At 41.8% G+C, this 24011-nt stretch overlaps 1 protein-coding gene across 30 annotated transcripts in view; it reads right to left on the reverse strand.

Moving 5' to 3' along the window:
- Window positions 1-700: 700 nt before the first annotated feature.
- The window catches only part of DST (dystonin), a 370183-nt gene continuing 346872 nt past the window's right edge, over window positions 701-24011 (reverse strand). For 13 of the 30 annotated variants that reach the window (XM_044421551.1, XM_044421545.1, XM_044421575.1 and 10 more), the window contains 15 exons: window positions 23324-23467; window positions 21218-21406; window positions 19959-20088; window positions 18945-19108; window positions 17531-17693; window positions 16946-17100; window positions 16713-16787; window positions 15839-15856; window positions 11306-11423; window positions 7394-7462; window positions 6440-6639; window positions 6242-6268; window positions 5880-5990; window positions 2540-2663; window positions 701-1755 (listed from right to left, as the gene is read on the reverse strand). In XM_044421551.1, the coding sequence (XP_044277486.1) occupies window positions 1490-1755; window positions 2540-2663; window positions 5880-5990; window positions 6242-6268; window positions 6440-6639; window positions 7394-7462; window positions 11306-11423; window positions 15839-15856; window positions 16713-16787; window positions 16946-17100; window positions 17531-17693; window positions 18945-19108; window positions 19959-20088; window positions 21218-21406; window positions 23324-23467 (1953 nt within the window). In that variant the 3' untranslated portion in view covers window positions 701-1489. The remainder of the gene's footprint in view (window positions 1756-2539; window positions 2664-5879; window positions 5991-6241; window positions 6269-6439; window positions 6640-7393; window positions 7463-11305; window positions 11424-15838; window positions 15857-16712; window positions 16788-16945; window positions 17101-17530; window positions 17694-18944; window positions 19109-19958; window positions 20089-21217; window positions 21407-23323; window positions 23468-24011) is intronic. The other 17 variants (XM_044421565.1, XM_044421570.1, XM_044421564.1 and 14 more) reach the window with 5 other exon arrangements.

Raw genomic sequence — 24011 nt, forward strand, 5'->3', positions numbered from 1 at the left:
GATTGCTCAAACCCATGTAGTCGATCAATTCACACACAGTCCCATTGACTGATGGGACTGCACTACTTCTGGGCAGTTTCTTCCAAAGAGCCATGGATGCTCTACGGTTCTGAAGGAGCAGAAGGGTCTAGAGAGGCAAGCACCAGGGATAAAATGCAGCCCAAGTCTCACTTAGAGTAGAACCACTGAAATGCATGCGGCTTAAGTTAGCCATGATTAATTCAACTCAAAGCTATTGCAATGTGTCTACTGTTAGGACCTATGTTGGATTTTACCCCAAAATGCCACAGGAGGTGACCATGGAATGTTGCTTCTATTTACACTGGGTAAATGCAGTTTCACAATGCAGTTTTCCATGCTGCTATAAACTCACAAGTGTGCCCCTTTCTTTACAAAACCATCCTAGCTCATCTGACTTTCCTATTCCTTCTCCTCATGCAGCCAGTTAATATTCTTGTTTATTTATGGCACAATAGTGTTTTTGTAGAAGAGCATGAATAGCATACTGTGCTTACATATTATTCAAATACTGTTTTATTAAAAGAATAAAGCAAATTGCTTGAAATGTGATGGAGGATGGAGATAAATTACAGGAGAATTTGTACTGCAAATACTGATTTGGATCTTTCTAATCATGTATGACATAAACATGGTACGGAACATGCATCTCTTGAAACAGAAGGAATACAATGCCAACAAAGAGAAGAGACAAGATTTATTTTATATTTCTTTTTCTTCTTGCAAGCAAAACTGCTTTAATATAAAATGAGTCCAATGATACAGTGCTATCATCCACTCAAGCAAAAGAAAACCTCACATTGACATGAATGCGGATTATACTGGCATTCTGATGCAATGGTATTAATTGCTTTATCCAGATTGTGTCTGCCCTCTTTTAAAGCAATGGCACAGAAAATGCTGCAACATACTGGAGTACTGGCAAGTGCTGTTTAAGTAACTTTCTCCGTGAATTTTCTGGAAGATGCTGTTTAATTAACTGTAATGTGAACTGTGTCTTCAGTTTCTTAATATCCCTGTCACGTGCTTTTAGTGTCCACTCTGCAAGGTTAAAATGCATAATTTTGCCTTTTGTCCTTTTTATTTGTGTTAAGACAAAGTTATGAGGTATCCTTTACTGTTAATGATGAAGCAATAGACAGGCCTTGTTGACGCAGGACGCAAAGACTTAACTGTACATTCAGTAATTGCTTTTAGTGACCTCTCTACATGTTACTGCAAACAATCGTTAGTTTACATTAAAAAAATCTTTCTCCTGTCCACATAGGATATGGCATAAACAAACAAAACAAATCTGACAAAAATTATACACATAAGATAAACAAGACAAATACACAAATAAGGCCATCTGCAAAATTAAAAATCCAACTCTCGTAATAATTCACAATAATTTCTACAGAATATTTTACATCTTACAAACTTAAATATTTAATGCACAGGGAAAAGAAGACCTTGATGAGCCAATATCACATTATCTTTTGGAGGACTTTTCTAATTTGCTGGCGGGGGATCTTCTTTGTGGAGTTGGAATTTTGGAAGGCTTGCCAGTTGCTGACCGAGTACTTGGTCGGGGTGTTGGCCTGATGGAGGTATGAACAGTTTCTGACACGTCCGAACACACAGACTGGATTTCAGAAATGTCAAAGTCAGAGGCGTCACTGCCCCGGCGGCTGCTTGCTCGGCTGCCAGCCTTGCTTCCTGCCCGACTTCCAGGCCTGCTTGGGGTCCTTCTGTTTTCTGCAAGAGAAGTGGAAAATATATCCATTGTATGAGAGTGAGCTGGGCAAATACAGCAGGCTGCCTTTGACGGGTCTTTGCCCTCCTGCCTGGGCTTTGGCATTAGCAGGCGTGCCACAGGAATCCGGTGTGCACCCAGAAATCTATTCAGCCAGGGCTTTGGCTATGCATTAACAGGGCAGAGAACTGTTCCCAGCACCACCCACTGGGCTGCTGGAATCAAAGCATTCTGCTTCCAGTTAGAAATGTTTCAGAACACGGTATTTCCAGCAGTCACTCTCTCTCTGGCATGAAAAAAACCCTCTATCTACATCAAGATGCCACCTTAGCTTTGCATTTTGCGTCTAGCTTGACTACGGAAGGAATCAGAGCATCATCAGAAACACTGCTATGCTGCAAGGAAGGGATTGCGTCACATCAAGTTGGCTGCACCAGGCTGCCATCAAGCAGCCACACTGTGGATGCTTCAATAAGCAAAGCACAAAGAGTGGGAACTCAATGATTCTCTTACATATAGCAAGCATTACAAAGCAGGAGAAACAAAAATGGATTGGGGTACTGAAAATGAATTGTTTACATGGCTGCTCTAAAATGAGCCTGCTGCAGAGCCCCTAGAAATGTAGTCCCATGGAGGAAGTAATGTCCCATTCAGGGCAACTTAGATGCCATGCTAAGAGGTGGCATCTCCTGGGATTGTCATCCTACACGGCAGTCTAATTTTAATGGTATTTTACAAGGTAGCTGCATTCCAGAGATTTGTTCTTCCAAAGTTTTCAATACCCACCTGCAAAATGTGTCCTGACTCTTGTAGCTGCTGTTGAAATTAGGCCACTGTCTTCTCCACAGTGGAAACCTTTCCCTGACAGATACCCGGGCAATCTAAGTTTACTCCCTTGTATCGGAGTCCCCTGTAGGACACAAGGATAGTTGACTAAAACAAGTGCATTAAAGATCAACGGAGAACTGAGCTGAAGTCAGAACTCCATCCACACCACCTCCGTCGGACCATGCATGGCAAAGTACAAGCTATGCCAGAAAGTGATTGCATAACACTACTTAGTAATGAGTTGGAAACCAGACAGTAAAAACATATAGAGTGTTAAGCGCTGCCTCTGCCCCGATCTGTCTCTGTCCTCCCTGTGGTTTCCACATGTCTGCTTCAGACCACAAGCCACACGAGAGGAGGGATTTCTGCCTGTGCAACCATCTATGCTAATGCCATCATATAAAGAAGCATAACCCTGATACGTCCAGTTGCATTTACCCACCAACCTAGAATCACACGTCATGCATCTGACTAAGTGGACTTTTATCTGTGAAAGCTTATGCCACAGTAAGCTTATCTCTAAGTAAATGCCCTCCAGATATTGCAGTTTAAAACTCCTATCAGACGCAGCCAGAATAATCAATGGTCAAAGCAAATGGGAGCTGTAGCCCAAATTATTGAGAACACCCTAGATTGTTTCCTCCTGCTCCAAGGTGGCAAAAGACTTTATTTTAAACACATTTCCTGTCTGGAAGGGATATCAGTTCTAAAGAAAATGATTCCTACTTGCATGTTGAGTCTTGAATCTGCGTCAGTTTATAATTCTGGGCAAGAGCCCAGTGGTATGTACAGAATTCCATTTGGCGTGCCATTTAATATTAGGCAAAGCTATATGAGGCTGGATCCAGACTCAGTCATACTTAGAGCAGGCCACTGAAATCTCTGGGACTTCAGTTATTCATGACTGATGTCTCATTAATTTCAGTGCGCATCTCCTCTAAGTATGACTAAGTCTGGACTCAACCCATTATCATAATCTGAAAAAGGGTTGTTCTCACTGCTGGATTAGTACGACGTATATTTGAGGTCGAGCAGGTACTGCAGAGGATGACGTGGTTACACGATTCTTTAGTTACTGCTTATAAAAACTTTGGCCATGAACACATATGCTTAATATCAAAAGGTGAAGTGATGCTTACATTCCAGAATTAATGTAACTACTTTAAAGGATTGATGTTTAATCAGTAAGGCATTGGTGTTTAATCAGTTAATTAAGGGAGTAATATTTAGTCATTAAGCTAGTAAGTTTCCACCTGGGTTGAGTGGGGAACAATGCCTATCTCTCCAATAAATGCCTGGCTTTTCCCATTTTTGCTAAGCTCTTCTCACACCCTGACACTTCCCTGGTTTGTCAGCAAGCGTTTAAGATACTCCAGATAGTCTCTACATGATCCAACAAACTTTTTGGATAATCTTTAGCTATCAGCTGAATAAACAGAGTAAAAGTAAGCATAATATTCAACACTGCCAGAAATTCATACTATATTTTAAATCCTATGGCCATTTAAAAACAATTATTCTATATATGAAATAAACTTAATTCACAGGAAGGATGAGTCAATGGAACAGCTATGTGTTTCTCTTTCAGAAAGCAAAGCCATACAAAAATGTGTGAAGTTAGTGCTGTAAAGAGCCAGAAGGAAAGTATCAGAAGTCTTCTTTTTATTTGTACAATAGATAAATATAAGCAAGAATGACAATGACACACTATTCCCTGAGCTAATGCTTGATGAGCTTGGTACTAATAGGATACAGTATTTTGTTAGAAGATAAGATCCAGTGGAAATTCCATTGATTTCGGGTCATGTATCTATTATAGCATGTATCACTAAAACATAGGGAACTCCTGCATTCTTTGATGTCTATAAATTCTTGGTGTTCTTATGTATAACAAGAGGACAATCAACACTCTTTTCCTGTGAGACTACAATTGGGTTCATATGACATGACAGCCCACAATGGGCAGATTATGGTAATGGGTTGAGTCCAGACTTAGTCATACTTAGAGAAGATGCGCACTGAAATTAATCAAGGTGGGCTGCCATGTTGTACAGACCCAGATAGATTCTTGCGGGGAAGACTGTTTGAAGGCGACACACCATTCTAACAACCCATGGTTCCTCTTGAGCTTGTGGTACCCATAATAGGTGGTTGTGTCATTTGAACCTGGGCAACTTTGGATGCTGGGAATTGGGTACGAAGCCACTTAGCAGGAGCAAGAAAAACCCCTTTCCGCTCTTGCCAAGTTTGCCTGGGTACCTGCTAGTGCCAGCTGCTGCACAAGTGCTGAAACGGCACCTGTGAGCAACTGGTCCTGGCTGTCTGCTGCAGAAACTGCAAGTGGCTGTCCTCTTGCTGCGGCTGTCTTGTCATGTATTCTTTCTCTAACAAAGATTGTGAAAGCTGGCCGGTTTTCATGAACCCCATTTTGACAGCTTTTGACATCCCCTTCAAAGTGCCCAAATAGCACCTGAAGGGGCTGCTGGTGGCTTGTGAACCATTTAAAAATAATGTACGCACAATGTGTACAAATATGTTCACTCTTCGTCTTAATTTTATAGCTGCACTTGCATAACTGCAGAGGTTCACAGAAAATTGTGTAAAGTGAAACGTTTTAGCTGGGTCATCATCCTAGGGTGTACCCACTGTCAAATGGACGGGCAAATCTCAGGGTCCCCTTTAAAACTGAATTTTCTCTGGGCAATAGTTAATTCTTTACAGGATCATATGGCTGTATGATATGCAGGTAAAATGATACTGGAATAAGTGTAAGAGTTTGAAAAATCGTGTACTTAACAGAACTCTCCATCAGGCAGAATACGAAAGCAGAACGTTATATATCTAACTATCTTTCTAGAGCCGGTGTGGGCGAATTTCCATCCTCTGGATGTTTGGTCTACATCTCTATAATTCCTCACCTTGAGCTATGCTGGCTAGGGTCAATGGGAGTTGTAGGCCAAAACATCTGGTAAGTTGCCCTCCCTGATCAAGAGCACTCTATATAATTTGAATTATACATACATGAGATTCAACACATACAGAGTGGATTACAATTTTGAGTGTAGTTATGTAACTTAAAGGCATGCTTAACAAGGTCAGACGAACTTCAAATGATTTACCAATATACAAGCTAAAAAGGAGAGAAAATAAAATTGGTGGATAGAAGGCCGAAAACAATAGAGTGCATTAATATACAAGGTACAGCACAGTTGGACAAGGGACTGTAGTCACTGTTAGCTAAGAGTACAGTTTAGTGAAGGAAGTGTTGTTAGGCTAGAATATCCATCTATTACTGTACCTCTGTGGATGACACTTGATATTCAGAGCACTCTGGTGGTTTACAAGGAGATGTCGTTTTGCTGTTTATCAACCATGGCTTACCATAGTTGCGTGTTAAATGATGGGGTGTCTGCATGAAACAATGGCAAATCACAAATGTGAAGAACAGTCGATGGAACACAACGTCATGGAGAGGAATAGTCAGATTATGAAAACTGTATCTCACAGTAAAAAGCAAAAATAAAGGACACTAAAACAAGGCAGGAACAGCTGACCACAAGCATTCTATACAAAAGTGGAGGTATGTGTGTTTGTTATAATGCAGTGGGAGGGTTAATGTTTTTCTCCTTTAAAATTTGTTCCATTTTCTAATTAGCTTACATGTTTTTTTCCCATCTTGCAGGAGCGCTGCAATTGTAAGGGGGGAAAACAATAAAAAACTTTGTTAGCTTCCTTTGAAAAAGTGTAGAATTAAAATTTCCCCTATTGAACTTAGGGTAGCATTACTGCAAATTGTTGCAAGTGTGGCCTCGTTTTATGAACTGTGCTCAAACATTAGCTGCACCATTCAAATCCTACCTTGGGTGTCATTGCAGAAGCAGCTGGTGTTGGAGTTCCTTGTGCCGGTGGGTTGGATGCAGACGTAGATCTGTTGGGTGATGCTCCCCTTGAAGAAGGTCGGGACCTGCGCCCTCGGGGCCGGAAGGCTGCCATGCTCTGGCTAGCTCCATCTGCCAAAATGAATTTCTCACGGAGCTCCATGTTTGTCCTCCCTTTTGCTGCAGCAAGTGAAAAAGACAGGTTGAGGTTTGATTACTTCCCTGTCTGCTCTTCCCAGCAACTGGCCTTGCCAAGTTGCAACAAATAGGCCACACAAACAAATCAAACACATTAGTGAGTAATGCATTTGTTTGAGACAAAAGAGTTCATTTGCAGAATATGCATATCTAAGATTTTATGCCAGCAAAGATGAACCGCTCTCAACGGAAATCAGCATGAAAATGGAATGGCTCAACATGCTACTGAGTTACCAATGCACAGACACAACCTGGAGGTCCATTTGACTAAAGCTACCACTGTTTGGATGATTCAGAAATATGCTGGCTACAATGAATAAACGCTAAGAGAAAAGCATAAACCATATTAATTCTAAGCTATAACATAATGCAGATTGGCAACATGCAATGGCAAACGGACACTCCCAAACTAGAAAGAGTTGATACTAGGCACAGGCACACGGAGGTATAAAGGCTGACGTGAGAACTGTCCACATGGTTCAGATGCGTAAATATGTTAGCGTTTGTTTGGGTTTCTCTGTATTAATAGCAATCACTTTTGAAACACTCTCTTCAAGTGTGTCAAAGGAAATTTAAAGGGAAGCTTTCAAGCACCAGCCAGTGCAGCAAGTGTTAAGCTAAAAAATGTGATACGTGAAGCATTTTGTTAAATATATATTTATATATATTACAGCAGAGTGGGAAGGGATGGAAAAGAAAATAAGAACAGGAGAGACAAAGAGAGGGATTTGCCAACCTATAGTAGGCTGAGTGGTAATTGAAGAGTTTGATTCCGAACGTAACATTTTACTCCCATGATGATGAACTAGAAAAAATGACACAGGATATGGGTCATATTAAAAGAAAATTGTTAGCAAGAGAAGAAATCAATTACAGCAGTTGCATATGCAAGAGATTCAGAGCTGCAGGCCGAGAGACAGATCTTAAGAGATCAAAAGTTCTTACTAACTGTCCCTAAGTTAGGTCATGTTGTCTTAAACAAAAGAAAACACCCCTGGCATATTCTCAGTTACAGATAGTCCCATGTCTTCCATTAAAAGAAGGGCTTCTCTGCCAAAATAAGAGAGGGAATGAGGAAGGGGGGGGAGAGATGTGAGCGGAACAAACCAATGCCATCCTGAGACTTAGCACTCGCATGAAATGAGCTCACAATATACCATATGGTGTTTGACTAGAATGGAAACTGGATCCCATGAAGACCCCCAACAACTTCTCTATGCAATTCACACTTTTCCTCAGTGGCCTCCCCTAAAATTCAGTATTTTCATTGCAGATTTGATAAAGAATCCACCAGGTTTCATTTGCTTTCCAGAGAATGTTACCTTAAAAACCCTGCTGCCCAATGAAACAATGTGATCGAAGTAGCTCAGATTTTTGCAAAATCAAAGCTTTTCTCTCAGACTCATAGGTAGTGACGCGGAAAACTCTGCATGCATGTTGGCGGAAAATCCGTTCTTAAATCAGCAACCTAAACATTTCTTAGGGATGTGTGTGTAAGGATAACTATTCTCATTACTTTTAGAAAATCCAAAATCTTCCATATTTGTATGTGCTGCTGTGTTAAAGAAAGTCATTCCTGCTTTATGACTACTGGGAATATAATTTATTTAATTGATCGCAGTAGTAAATACGGTGGGTGCAACTTCCTTGGCTTTTATAGAAAATTGATAGAATTTAGATATGACTCAATATATGAATACAGAAGCAGCTATTTATATCATCAACCCCATACAACCACTTTGTATACCAATGTATTGAAAATGTACATGACCTTTCAACATAATTTGAATCTTATTTAGATTATTACATTTAAGCAGTGGCTTTAATTAGAGACTGGAAGAAGAAAGGTTCATTAACTGGCTTTTTATCAAGTCAGGGAAGAAACCCCATTTAATCTGATTCATTATAATACTGCAAGAGTCAATTACAATCAGAGTTGGATCTCTTAATGCTATTTATGTCCTGTTAGAGTCTTGAGAGGAGAATACGAGACGTGGTGATGGAATGCAGACTCCGTAGCTATTTCTGCTTAGGGTGCCTTTATTAATTCCTGCAACAACAGGAATGTAGAATGTGACTCAAAGAGAATGTAAATACAGCAGAACTGAAGCAATTTTTCATGGGAGATGCAGTTCACCCTGCTTCTCAATACCCACTGGTAACATCCACTCATACGACATTTTATTCTGCATTTGGAATCTCAAACTTGCAGTATGTTTTTAATTGTATGTGATAAAATGGTGGATGGGCAATGCAGAACTGGCCTGCCCTGATCAAAGAAAAAGAAACATAAGTATCACTCCAAGAAATGCTTATACTGCCACAATATGTATCTTTCTTTTTTAACTCACAGCATGCTGTTTAGACGTCAGTGCTTTTTAACAACCCAGAGAAGAAAAATTACATGTACTTTGGCTGCTTTTTGTTCCCTGGAAGCAAGCACTCCATTCCCCACCACTCTTTTAACATTCCATAACATTTCCCAGCAGAAACATCAGCAGCAAAATGGGTGAATCCTTAAAAAAAAAACCCTTTGGAATCAATGAATAGCCCCTGCTGTACTTACCATTCCCCTTGAACTTCTTTATTCTCCTGCTGGGGTAAGCAAGCTGCTTGTGTCTGAGATTTTAAAACCTTCCACAAAGGGGAAGGCAACATACCTGGAAAGCCTTTCTCTGAGCGTGTTACAGTGCGCACTAGGAGTCACCACAGGGGCTTGAAAACATTGGCCAAAAATGTATTCAGAGCTTCCCTGCTTTCCCAGGCTTTGTCTCCAAAGCCCCAGTGATGTTCACATGCTTCACTGTCCCAGGTCCTTGACAGCATCTCTTCTCTCAAAGAAACTACCAGGCAAAGGGGAACCCTGGTAGCCGGAAGGCAGAATTCAATTTCAGAGAAGCTTTCAGAGGCCACATCCCACTGGTTGGCGGGACCAAAGGCCCAAAAGGATGGAGACAACGGCAAAAGGATGGGACCAAAAATATTAAAAGTGGCAGATAATGTTAGCTTAATGCTTTTGCTGCCAGTAACTAAGTTCCAGGAGGGACATTTCTACCTTTTAGAATAGAAGGGAAATTGCACAGAAGCTGGAAAACTGCTGAATGACTGGTGGTCGGAGGAAAAGGATGTGTGGCCTTCTGGGGAGCATCAGAGGACCAGAGTAGGACCTCAGGAAGCTGACATTTTGCTTGCATGCTTGAGTTCCCCCCACAAACACTTATTTTTTGGGGGGGGCCAACACACGCATCACAGCGCTCATAAACTGTTTGGAATCAGAAACCAGAAGTAAATCAGGAGAAAACCCAGAGACTCCCCCTGCCTCCCTGGTCTATTCACTACTGCCAAATGTACATTGTGACACCATATTGGATGCCAAACAATCAGAAAAAACAAGCAAGCTAGAACTTGAGATTCTAAGCCCTCTGGACCGGTTGTCCAAGTGTTCTGAGTAAGTCAGCAGTTATTTTCCTTTGGAGAACTGAGTAGCACAAATAATGGCTTGGAGATGCCCAGTTGCTGATTTTACCCCAGCATGGTATGCCGTATGCTGCTACCTGAAAATATTTCCCATAAATTAATCTATTGAGCCAAGAGAAAAGCGAGCTGGAAGAAAACAGGGCTGGAAGCAGCAGCTGTGGGCAGTTCCCTGAGTGGCTTTTCTGTCCCACACTAGGACTCAAATGGATGGATTCAGGCCACCATGGGAGCAAACAGCACACTTCTGCTCTTGGCTGGAGCTTCGGCACCTGCCCCCCTGGCCCTAACAGGGCACCAACACTGTTGAAACTGGCAACCTTAAAATGAGGATCTGTGTAATCCCAGGCTTAAATATTTCTTGCATCCAATATGAAAAATCAAAATCACACTGCTTCCTTTCTAATTTGTTTCAGCAATGACGAGAAGGGAGTTCTAACAGGCTTTTTCTTGCAGTTAAGATCGCCACTGTACTTGCTGGGTGAAGAATCTGCTCCCAAATCTGAACTTCTCAGATCAGCACACTGTACCTAGCAGATCTAGGCTGCAATCTACTGAACCCCTTTTTCCTTCCTTTATCCTTTTTTCCCCATGAGCCTAGCTTTTCCTAACAGCATGAGATGGCTTTGCCACATGCTCTGCTCCTTCATGACCCCACCCCTAAAGAAAATTAGCCACAAAGAACTGAGGAAAACACGAGTTAAGCAACAGACAGAGACGGGCGGCTAATAGTTTCTCCTTCTCCTGATGTGCAGTTTCTGACTCTCCTCCAGCTTTCTCAGACTGTTGGGGAATTTTGAGCCAAAAGAATTCTGAGGAAGTCAGGCTCTCGCGTGGTGCCCATCAAGCAGTTTTCCCCAACATGGTGCACTGCAGATGGCTGTGGGAATGCTAGGAATTGTAGTCTAAAGCATCTGGAGGGCCCTAGGTTGTGGAAGGCTGGAGTAAAGCATGGGCAAGGTCTACAGTTCCTTTGGTACAGGTTCTTAACAATACTGAGATGTATATAAATAAGTAGAACACTTTAGGAGTGAATCGGTGTTTAACCAAAGTAGGGATTTATACAAGTTAAATTTCATCATTCCAACCTCTGCCCCCAGTTAATCTATGACAGCAGTTGTTATACACTGTTAAAGAGCTTGATGTTCATAATGAAAGACCTTTTCCTACATACCTCTGCAGGGATCATTTTTCACTAAGAACTCATCTAGTGCCATCCATCCACCTCCAACTCGAACCATAACGGTGCTCCGCAGAATACGGACAAGACGGAGTTGCTGGGAGTCACCAAACTGTGCAGGAAGAGAGATAAAAGATGCTGAAGGCTTCCTCTAAGTTTTAAACAGCCATGTGCACTCCAAGCCAAGTGGGTTAAGATTAGCCACATATGCTCTTAAATCATTAGTAGAAAAATCACCAAAGATGTTTGTATTATGCATATGAAAAAGGTTTGTTTCAAGTTGAATGCAACTGCATTAACCCAAAAGGTAGCAATGAGATTGCAGCAGAAGGGAGGGGTGAAGGAGAAGGGGAGGGTAGAGCATATGGGTTTGCTGCAGGGCTTAATTTTGTGCCAAATTCTTGAGAGTCCTATTATTTTTTCTGAGATTGTTTCAAAGGAAAAAAGGGAATAGAACACATGGGGGTATAATCAGTGGGCTTGCTTCTTCAACAATGAAACCTTCACTGACCTCCCCTTGCAGAAATGGTAACCTCAAACTTCCACTGAAATGTGGATTAGAACTCATCCTAAGCTGAGGAAAACACAGGTTTCTTATAGCTCCATCAAAACAGTCAGAAGAATAGGCTTTGCAGGTGCTGAGTTACTTCAGACGCTCTTTCTACCCTCCTGCTTTCCAGAAAGCTGCCCCTTGAGTTCCAGAGAAGTGCTGTATCAAGCAGTGACCATGGAATTGCAGGACTGAGCCATATTTTCTTCTGTCACTGGTTATCGCCTTTCCCAGGACGAAAATGGCAATATTCTGCAAGCCTCTTCTCCCACCTGCTCTTTGCAGGGCAGTAGAACGTACGTATCTGCTGGACTCTTGTTACAGACCGCCACACACCCACATGACTTTCAGTAATTGGTTTTTATGCCTAGTTTATCTTTTAATCTTCATTAGAGGCTGAGGTAACCCCAGTATACTGATCCAACATGTAAACACTCCTGTAAGTATTTTTTAAAAAATGACTGGTTGGTGTCACCAAGGCAATTCCCTAAACCCGAAGAAAGGCAATTTTGTGAACCTTTTTAATGGGAGGGAGACTTCGAAGGCTGTGGAATCCCTCTTGCCAATGTCATACTTTCTTAAAGCTCTCCTCCACCTTCAGTAATAAACAGACTATCAGCTGTGCTACTGGTACAGTTTATCTGCTAGGATGAGCCTAGAGCTTGCACAAATAAAAGCATGTGTATGGGGGTGGGGAGGTGTTGGCATCTGTGAAAGCTGAAAGGCAGGATTGGGCAGGATGTGGACTACAGATGTTTTGGCCTGCAGTTCTCCAAAGCCTGCGCCAGCACAGCCAACAGTGAGGAACCATGGGAGTTTCCAAGGACAGCAAGGGTGCAAGACGGCTCCTTTGCAATACCTTGTCCAGAAGAATAATCAACTATGTTGGCTCTAATTGTGGCATGGCAGACCAGCATCACCTTCGGGACCACACACACCTCCAATCTCCTTGTTGGTTTGAAGGCTGGTTTTGCTTTTCAAAGGCTAAATGGGCTCACAGAGCACTCGAAGGGGGAAAATGGGGTCTCCAGCCACAATCTCAACATGATGATCAATTAGCTCTCAGACAGTGTCCTGTGTTACGGTGCAGGCATACAAGCTTCAGGGTCCTTTAATAGGCACAGGCAGGGAAGCGAATATTCAAATTGAAAAAACAAACAACAAAAAACAAACAACTGATATACTGCAGCCTTTGAAAAAAGTGGTAATCTAAGCATTCATTAGACCCGATTCCTTTGCATACCAGCAAAAGTTTTCTTAAACAGCATTTTATTTACTTTTATTAAGTGATCCGTACTAGTCCAATAGGGAAAGTCTGGTAAATTGTGAACCTTCACAATTTGAAGGGCCAAAAGTATATCTTATTTGCCTTATATATACCCACTTCAAATCTATTTGTCCTGACATGAGGCATGAGTCTCTGCAACAAGAATATTTATTTATTTATTTATTTATTTTTCGATTTATATCCCGCCTTTTTCCTACAAGGGGCTCAAGGCAGCTTACATCATTCTCCTCCTCCATCTTATCCCCACAACAACAACCCTGTGAGGCAGGTTGGGCTGAGAGTCTGTGACTGGCCCAAAGTCACCCAGTTGGCTCCACGGCTGAGCGGGAACTAGAACCCAGATTGTCTGAGTCCCAGTCCCATGCTCTTAACCACTACACCACACTGGCTCTCTATATGAAGTGGCTACAAGAATTCCATACTACTTAGCTGATCACTTACATTACCATTGTCAAGTTCTAAAAATTAAAGTCAAGGCTGCCAGATGACAATCTGGATGCCCACACTGTCCCTTTGGGAACATCTAGACTCCCTCCCTTTTCCTGTTAGCGCTACCCCCATGCTCCAACCCCTGAGGCCTGCTGTGCCACATACCTGCAGCCCTGAGCACTACAGCAAGTGAAGAGCAGACAGCAAGACCAGGGAGAAAACGGGAGAAGACATGGGGAAGAAACCACGGCTGCTTAGCCACTTAAGAGTGCAGTGCAGAGGGCAAGGCTGAGACCTTGCAGCACCAATCAGTGCAGAAGACTCATCTCCTCCATCCTATCAGTCAAGCGCATCCACATTTCTTCCCCAAATTCACCTGGCCCTCAGATTCTACTTGTAACTGAGACGGACGCGAATTTAGGCAAGACATTTCTCACAATTTCTACAAAAGGTTAATTGAACAGATTCAGGACCTCCTAGGCCAGACAACTATTTGAAGCCAGTTCCTTCATATGGGTGTGTGTGGAGAGCTTTCCCCATCTCCAAATGTCAAGCTGCGGCAATGTGTCATTTTATCCTTTGAAAAAAGCAATGCTAGTTGCTACTTGCCCGGTGAATGTTTTAAGCCAGATTGTATAATTGAGTTTTTCTTTAAGAAACCATATTGAAATACTGCTTAAGCAAAGGAGGGAGAGGCATATTACTTTTGGGAACCAAATAACAGGAAAACATATACAGTGAATTAATCCAGAAAAAGTATTTTAGAAGCAAGCAGAAATGGAAGTTTGAAATGTACATCATGTGAAATCATGTAAACAAACATAACATGGCTTTATTATGAAGGGTGTGGGTTTTTTCACTTATACGGTTCTATGCTGCAGCAACTGTTTTTCAGACAAAGTCATTTGGATATGACTTTGTTTGATAAGGCTGCTCTTGAATAGCTCTGGGAAGAATTAGCCAAAGAACTTTAAGTGAAGACACGTGACCTGTAGCCTTCATTTAAATGCTACTCTGTAACTAGAAGGTTGGATGCAACCTATACTTCCCTGGCCCAGTATGAGAGCCTACAATCCCTGAGGGGAGTCCGGGATGAGTCATGTCTCTTCTGAGCTGGGCGACAAATTTGTTTGGTTCACATTTCAGTGCTAACATCCAAATGAATACTTCCCAAATCTGAACTGGAACATAGTTCGATGTTGGAATCCATAGGTTTCTGTAGTGTGTGATACCATTTTAGAAAAAAAGGCATACAAAAATGCAAATGTTTGGAAAAATTGGGCTAAAAATGCATAAATTCTATGCATATAGAATATGTGTTTTTTCCTGTATATTTTTAAATATTGCAATCTGATCCAGAAATAGAGCAGAATCCTCTCAGGGGAAAAAAATGAAGAACCTAAATGAAACTGAGCTTGCCAGACTGACTTGTCCCTATTTGCTTCCCGACTCGATCTTTGGATGACCATTTCTTGGCTCTAACCAATGTATCCTGCTTTTCGCTCCCCATTGCCCACAAGCCAGACCTGAATGCAAAAAGGCATCTGGCAACGTAGCATTTCCATCCCATTTTCCTTCAAACCGATTAACCCTGATGGGTTGTTCTGAGGAACCTGCCCCCCATCTTTTCCACTGTTTCCTTCTAACTTTTCTTCCCCAAACTTCCCCAGTTCAAAAGTCTATTTCATTTTGTAGGATACGATGCTGCTATGCTAGGAAAAGATGACACTAACTTCAAGGGACAAGCAGCGAGGCTGCACATGCCGAGCTGCGTGAGGACATGCAGGACTTATTTGGGGGGCAGTTTGTCTGGTGCCCAATTTCTCACTGATGGCTTTTATGGAAATGCCATTTTTTAATTTGGTTCAAACTGGAAGTCCTGGCCCTTTCCCAAAGGCTGAAAACGAGGCATGGCAGTTGGTATCTGACAGTGGGATGCAGCATGGAAACCTAAAGGATACATTGTTCAGTGATAATAGCAAAATCTTAATGACAATTCTCGGGGGTAGACTCGAGGCATTTGCACTACTGATTCTTACAACTATTATCTGGTTCCCTTAAAAGTAATCTTTTCAGCAGCAGGCAAAGAAGCGGTTCCCAAATCAAGGAAACTGGTTAAGCATTTCCAGAGAGGCATCATAGCTGACCAACAATGAATTAGCTTGGGGTGAAAGGATGGGAAGGACAAGCCACTGCAAGCTGAAATGACAATGTATTTAAAGAATACTAGGAACTCCATAACACGTTCCACTGTTTATACCTGATTTCCCAGGAAGAACTGACAAGAGATGGAAAATGGGAAAAAGACATAATTAGTGTAACAGGAAATCCTGCAAATGAACACACTAATAGTACACACATATCCCAAATCTCTGAGCAGAGCATGTAGCTTAGAGAGGTGCAGTTAACGTTGAATGTCTGGACTGGGAATGCTGCAGACACCTGATTATTGTGTTACCTATCTATTGCTTGGCTATATTGTCTCTATCAGCCAAACTGTGATCAGGACATGGCATTACTGAACCAAAGGAAACACCTTGGCAGATTCTTCCTTGATACATTTTTGTAAAGGATACCTGGGATATCTTCCTATCTGCAAAACAGGAAAGTATGCCTCTAATGAAAGTAAAGAAAACAGGATGATAATGGCATAATGCAATTTATTCAAATATTTTGGAAGCTGAATGCACTCCAAATTGTTTGCGCTCCTGGAATTTTCTTTTTAATTCCAATGGTAGTGGACATCCCAGTGCAAGATCATGAAAGCTATTGGTATATACCCCCTGCTCCTAAACTTCATCACCAATTAAACCTCATCACTGATGTTTCTGCCAAAGCAAGGTTATTTGGGAAAGTTCTTTATTTCCCAAAGAGGAAAAATAATTCTTGTGGCTCCACTGATATAATGGCAGCATTTTATTTTATTTTTTATCACAACCCAACACTCACACAAGGTTGATTAAAAGTGTAATTTGGTCAAAAAACATATCATTTTTAGATTTTGTGAAAATACCTCAAATGCATGTACCTCAAATGCATGTACAGCAACTCAATTACTCTGATAATCCTATATGCTTTCAGAATGCCTGAGTTTCAACCAATGGGCATCATCAATATGTTTTCGAGTGACTTACTCTATACTTGTTGTCACCAATCTGCTCCACCTGGAACCTCTTTGCACATTTACATTTTGCGACCTGCCTTGTCACCTGTCAAAATAGCAATTGGAACCATTATGTCATTTCTCACCATTTTGCATAACTGGTAAATTATAGAATCAAACCACAGATTGATCAGACTGTAGCTTCTTAATGCAATTCCAGAAAATGATACTTGTAGTAAGTGGGGGACAGAGGGGGGAGAATACCTCATCTTCAATTTTGTCTGCATCTGTCAGAGGTTTGTATGCATCCTTGTTTGGATGAAGCGCTGCTACAAACTCGTAATAGTCAATATATCCATCACCATCCCTGTCAAAGATATCTGCTACTGCACTCATTTCCAAGCGACTAGTAGGAAATTCTGTTGAAAAAAGAACAGCTCATATCAAAAGTACTGGTTACCTTGCTGGGAACAGGTTTGAACTCTGAGAGTTTGGCAGGGGGAGGGGGCTTTTGTGGGCCAGCCAGACCAATTCCCTGTTTGATATAGAAAACCCAGAGCAAAGGCATCCCAGTCTCTGCTTGAAGAGCTCTACTGCTGCCCTCCTAGGATATCTGGAACATATCCTCTTGTAACTTATGCCCATTAGGTCCAATCCTGCCCTCCAAGAACAAGTATTTGCCCTTTCATATATGTGACATCTCTTGAGCTATTTAAAGAGTTCTATCACTCCTCCCCTTCATTTATCTTTTTACATGAAAACTGAAACTCTGAGGACAGTCAAAAATGCAAACATTTGCACAGAATTAAACATCATACATAGATAATTCAACTTGTCTTTAAAACTTACTTGAAGAAAGAATACCATCAATGAATTCCTGCCTTGTTATCTTTCCATCCTGATCTTTATCGATCCTCCTGAAGAAATCCATTACTCGAGACTTCTTATGGTTCATCCAGCGCATATACTTTTTCCGCCAAATATCAAAATCAAAGTTGGCAAATTCCCTCAGCTTAAAATATAAATGACAAAAAGAAAAAATAAGATTTAAGGGTTGAATTGGTTCATGGCCTTGCATAACCATGGGCGTAAGCCTCAGGTAAGACTAGCCCTTCCTGCTCCTTCCTCAGGCAATGATGCTTTTCCTTCCCATGTCAGCCTTAACCAGGTTTTACATGGTATCTGCACAGAAGCCAGCTACAGGTGCACTAAGTAGGATTCGCACCTTAACCAGAACTGACAACCAGGATTTCAAGAGGCTTAACAAGTCCTTATTGAAAGGACGAGTACAAGCAGCTCTATGCTGACAAAGGGAGGGAGGGAGGGAGGGCTAGATTTGCTCTGAGAGTAGGTGAAATGCACACATCCCAGGATTTGGCTCCTGTCACACCCAGGCCTAGAGAAGTCCTATAGCATTATATAGTTCCTCTTCTATGTTTGGACCTGTTTCCTTTTCTGGAGTGCTTGCAATATAACCAGGTGCCAGCCATCTGTAAGGGGAGGACTCCTGCGGCGGTGGTGGATTTCACCCACTCAGCTGCAACACCCCAGTGTGGCATGGAATTGCATGATTAAAATGAACCATGTGGGGAGCTGCTCACATAAAATCACTTACCTGATGGAGGTATGGGCAGTACGGGTGGCTGAATATATGAAGCTGCCCTTATGAGTATGCACAGATATGTGATTTTGGGGAATCAGGTGAACTACTTAGTATTAAAGCAGGCATGCCAGGAGGCAGGGTTCTGTATGGATGAATCAGCATGCTTCATCTTCCTTGAATCATGCTTCTTATTACACACACACAAGACTGGTGTTATCCCTTTTCCCCAGTGTGGATGTTACTGAGGAGAGCAAGCCCCTTTGCTTGTACACAGGAGTGGGCAGATGTTGTTTTCCTTCACCACCGAGATGCTGTAGATTCCATGTCGATGCCTGTTCATGTGATTTCTCTCCTTCAAAAAAGTGGGAGAGGAATGGCAGGAGCAGGGCCTCCATAGGAATGGGTGTTGCTGGCATGCATCTTCCACCACAAAAAGAGGAATGCCACTGACATTGCTATATGAACTGGGATTTGGTTACAGGAAACACTATATTATTATCATCATCATCATCATCATCATCATCATTATTATTATTATTATTATTATTATTATTGATCACGTTCAGTTGGATGCTATTGGTCATTGTAGCTTACACCAGTACAATGCAATTTCTGGTAGAGATAGTGTCACACTGGACATGCTTTCTAATGTCTACTGACCTCTTCTAATCGGTCTAAAGCATCATTAAGTTTCCTTCTTCTCTCCAAGGCAAGAAGCCAGACCTGCTGCCATTTGCTGACCAAGAGGTTCACCCGTGGATTCTTGGTTTCAATCTGGGCCTGTGTGCCGGAGGGATACATGCTTGGTGTAGGGGAACGCTTCCCTGTAAGAGAGAGAAATGTTTAGCATGCTTCTGCTTGTTCATGCTTTGCAAAGTGATCTGAACAAAAGCTAACATGGCACATATGTTGGTGAAAAAATGTTTCCTATGTTTCTTTGCTAGGAGGAAGAAGCATTTGTGAGTTCAGGTGACATGTCTCAGGAACACAGATTAGGTCTTAGAGCCACAAGCTGATGTCCCCTATCTCATCCTGTTCACTTCTTACATGAGAAAAAATAAGTTTAAACCAAGCTATCTGATTGTACCTTAACAGTTTATGAGAGTCATATAGAGAGGTATTACTGCCACTCTGTATGACTCTGGTGTGCCGCAATTGGAGTATTGTGTTCAGTTCGGGGCCCCACATTACAGGAGAGATTGGAATCAGTGCAGCATAGGGCCAAAAGGATGGTGGCTGGTTTGCAGGGGAAGCCACATGAGGCGAGACTGAGGGAACTGGGTGTTTTCAGCCTGAAGAAGAGGAGACTCCAAGGGGATATGTTGACAACATAGAGGTATATGAGGGGGTGTCACGCAGAGGTGGGTCGAGGCCTGTTTTCCTCTGTGGAGGAGGGCAGGATGCATTCCAATGGAGCAATGCTCAGGGAATCAAGATTCGATTTGGATGCCAGGAAGTACTTCCTGACAGCTAGGGTATGGAATGGGCTTCCATGGGTGAGGGTGATCAAGGATAGGCTGGACATGTACGTGGTAGGCATGTCATGAGCATCGCTGGCTGGAGCTGGGGGTCAGAATAGATGGCCTGGGGGGGCCTCTTCTGACCCACAGTGTTTCTATGTTTTTATGAGTAATTGTGATGCTCCCTATTTCTCTGCATAGAACCCTTACTTACTTCCTCCTCTTCCTTTATCCAGTACAGGAATATGAGACTGAATTGGACCAGATTCAGCTGCTTTCCTCTTGTGTGTCTTTGTAACTTTATCCACATCGGGTTGTTTTCTGGTCATTTCCTCCATGAAGGTCTGTAATGAAATGATGATTGCTTTGACTAACAGTCTACTAGAATAATTTACAACATACTGCAGGGAACAATAGCTCACATCCACAGGTCTGTGGGATCCCACATGTGCACACAGACTGTCAGCTTCACATATATGGTTTCTTCTTATATCCACATTGACATCTGTGGTGATATAACATGTTCTGTGTTACACCTGAAAAGCAGCATGGCTATCCTGTTTGCCATGAGCATGTCGATCAGGATGAAAATAAAGGTGATGGTTTCAAAGCAAAATTAAGCAAAAGTGCATGTTTTTCCCAAAAGGATATTAGACGAATGTCTCACAAAGTAACAGTGAAATGTCTCTCACAACAAGGGAGATATTCAAGGATGTTTTGTTTCTTTTCCTTTTCCTGTACAAAAAGAATACATGCTCCCAGAACCAGTCTAAGACACACTGTAAAATGTAATGCCCCGAACAAGACAAGACAATAGCTTTCAGTTCATATGCTTTGGTGTGTGTATGTTTTTGTTTCAATCATTTATTTATTTTCCAAGGTAATCAAATGCACTGTTAAAATGCTTGCTGGTTTGCTGCCTACAATACTGGAGCAAGCTGTTGAAGTATTTGCCCATCTGAGGGTTTGTTATTTTTCCTGTCATTCTTTGCTTTGACCACTGTAGTGGTATAAAGACAAAATGAAAGGGAAAATTAAAGAATTTGAAACTGTGTTTGATTGCATGGTTCATGTTTGGGAAAAGTATAATATTTTTGTTTATTTAACTACTTGTGCACCACCTAAACATGCAGAACCTCAGGCTCCAGGCCTTCCAGGCCCAACCTTAGGCTTCTCCATATGGCCCCACCTTTTCTCCTGAGCAGCAATAGTTTGAAATAGGTTTCCCAACTTTTAAGCCATGTTTTCCCCATTCCAGAAAGTTGAAATGGCTTTCCTAAGGCTTAGTGAGTGGAAGTAGGAGCTTTAAGACAAACAATAGTGCTACTTTACCCCAACCCAGCACTGGAGTACGCCAAAAAAGGAAATCAGCCCTTGGACTGAAGGGATTCAGGCTCCCTGCTCTAAAGCATGCAGATGTTGAAGGCTTCCGTGCAGTTATCAGAGAGCTACAGCCCAGCAGGACTCCCTTACCTGGTGTTCAGCTATGAGCGCTTTGACTTCGTCAATCTCCTGAGGAATGACCTCCTTATCTTTTTCAGTAAGAGTTGTCTCTGCCCACTGTAGCCAGGACAATAATGCTTCCAGCAACTCCTGATTTGCGATAAGGGCAGCCAGGGCTCCTGCCAATCTCTGCTGATGCTGCTTTGCCCATGCCAGTACCTTGAAGTGAAGATCAGTACATTATCATTTCCAGATTCGTTTTCAGCTGCACCATTTGCCCTCCGTCCTTCTCTTGTAAACAAATTTGGCTTCATTACCTGGGGACTGCTGTACAATCACACTTTGTAATCTGAAGTTTACAGAGAGTGCAGAGAGTTTCACAACCAATCTGAAACTCTCTGCACTTCGGAAGGAAAACTGCAGGTGCTCAATAGCTGCTGCCATTTTATTGCAAGGTAAGGGTTTTGAACAGCTAAAATACATATATCATGGCAGGCAAGCATATTCTCAGAACCTTCAAACAATTAACATTGGTTACATTATACACAGAAACCTGATTCACACGTAACACTAACCCATGGTTTAATTAACTCATGAACTCATGGTAAACCCATGCTTTGTTACCCTACCCAATAGCTCACAGATGATCAGACAAGCCATGTTCCCCTTTCCTCAATTCCAGGGTTGCTTGTTTCCTCTTTCTTTCCTTCACTCTCTACCATATCCCAAATACCTTTTGTAGCATTGTTGTATGACACACACAATGGCTGGGATTTCTTCCCTCCTTTATTTATTTTATTAATTCAATTTATAGGTCACCCCATGAGCCATAAGCTTTATTGTCTACCACCTCTGTAGCTGTTGAAACAAAAAATAAATAACCCACACTTCTGGGTTCACACATAATGAGAAACCATGATTTAACAACCCAGACATCACAATCTAATAACAAACCATGCTTCTTCTCTTTCTGAATTGTCTGTGACCAACAAACTATGGTTTGTTACTGGAGTCATAGTCAGTCATCACCAATACCCAGAAATCAACAACCAATAGGTTAAATAAACCATGAGTTAGCTTCTATGTGAACCAAGTCAGTGGGTCCTTCCATCAATGAATCCCAAATAATTCTGTATTTTAAAATAATGTACGCCATCTACCCTGTACACCTGGCTACTAGGCATGTTTACTTGCATTGGATAAAATTCCAGGAAAGAGCAGGATGTACAATTAATTCCAGAAACAATGTTTGGCAAAGAAGCTTATGACTGTTGATGCTACTTTTTGCAGACTGTATGTTAAACACAGTGAATTGTATTCAGTCTGCTCAAGAGCCACCAGGACCCACCATTAGCATTTCCACTTGATTCCAGGGTTCTTTTACAAAACACTCTCTGTTGAGCTAGCAGTGGGTCCCAATTGTGCAACAGAATTAATGGGAGTGTGGTGATCCCCCACTGAATATTGTATAGCAATAGGAGTGATACTTGCATAGGTTTCTAAGGAAGAGATCATATTACCCAAGTTAGTTTTCAGGGACCTTCAAATAGTGTGTCGCCTTTCCTAGATTTTGAAACATATTTAGTTATTATTTGTATGCCGCCCAATTGTGCCACAGCACGTCTGGATGCCTCACAACCACAAGGTAAAAACATAGTAAGACAGACAGAAATGTGCATAACATTTGAAGCAGGCATATTACTGTCAGTTAAATGTACCCCTTTCTTGCAAACAAAAGCAGTTTGCACTAACATACCTACTAATAAAAAGGTAGTTGCTGAATACAATTACTTCTAAGTAACTGGCAATAGATTTCTTTGTCATAAAGTTAACAACACTGTTTTAAAGCAAAAACCTTTTATTCAAATGCCACTCGTGCAGGGAAGGCAGGAAATTTTCCTTGAATGTAAACTAACATGGGGCTGTTTTACTTCTCTTTACTTCTTTCTCATAACATAGCTATGAAGGAAGAGTAAAAACTAGGCTATTGTACATGACAGTACGAGTATGTTAAACATTTTGCTCTTGACAGCTGGATCATTTCCTCACAACGTAACAGCCTTGCTAATTGCCAGTTGAATTCCAAGCTGTCAGAGATTGATTGTTACAACAGAGAAGTGCTGGAGTTGGACTGACCTCTTCAAACCTTGCTCGTATGATTGTGATCCAGTGCTTAATGGTAGTGATGGAGTCTGGGTGGCACATGGCCAGGATGGTCTCTCCCATACCTGTGGCTTTATTTAGCTCAGCCTTTTTTTCTTCCAGTTTCTTCATGAATTCCTAAGGCAGAAACAGTGATTTCAATTAGGTGCTGGCACTGGTTCAAAGAGGAAATTCAAGTAACTTTGGACTTTGCTGGCTAAATCAAAAAGAACAAATGCCTGTACTGAGTCATCCAATGCCTGAGCCGTCTGACTGGCAGGGATGGAGAAAAATAAAAAGTCCCTCATTTAGAGGAAAAGTAAAGGATATTTTAAAAACAATTGCAGACTAAAGTCTAATGTAACAGATAGGAAATATGCTGGATCCCGTGGCTAATTAATACTGCAAGACAGGATGAGATTCAGTGAAGTCCTTCTACTGATGGACTTCCATCACCAGAACTAGAAAGGGGTCATTTCTCCCTTCTCCCCTGCAGCCATCCAGGCACCATCCAAAGCTGTGCAGAGGGCTGTGTGACCCTCTGGGGCAGATCTGGGTGGGGTGGCCACAGGAGGCAAGAGAAAGTCCCATTGCTTTGGCAGAGATTCTCTTGACAACTTGAGGTCTGTTTATGGTGCATAAATTAATAACCATTATAATGCTATAGAAGACAAAGGCACAC

This window comes from Varanus komodoensis, unplaced genomic scaffold (genome assembly GCF_004798865.1).
Source record: "Varanus komodoensis strain SLA01 unplaced genomic scaffold, ASM479886v1 scaffold12, whole genome shotgun sequence".
Taxonomy (NCBI): domain Eukaryota; kingdom Metazoa; phylum Chordata; class Lepidosauria; order Squamata; family Varanidae; genus Varanus; species Varanus komodoensis.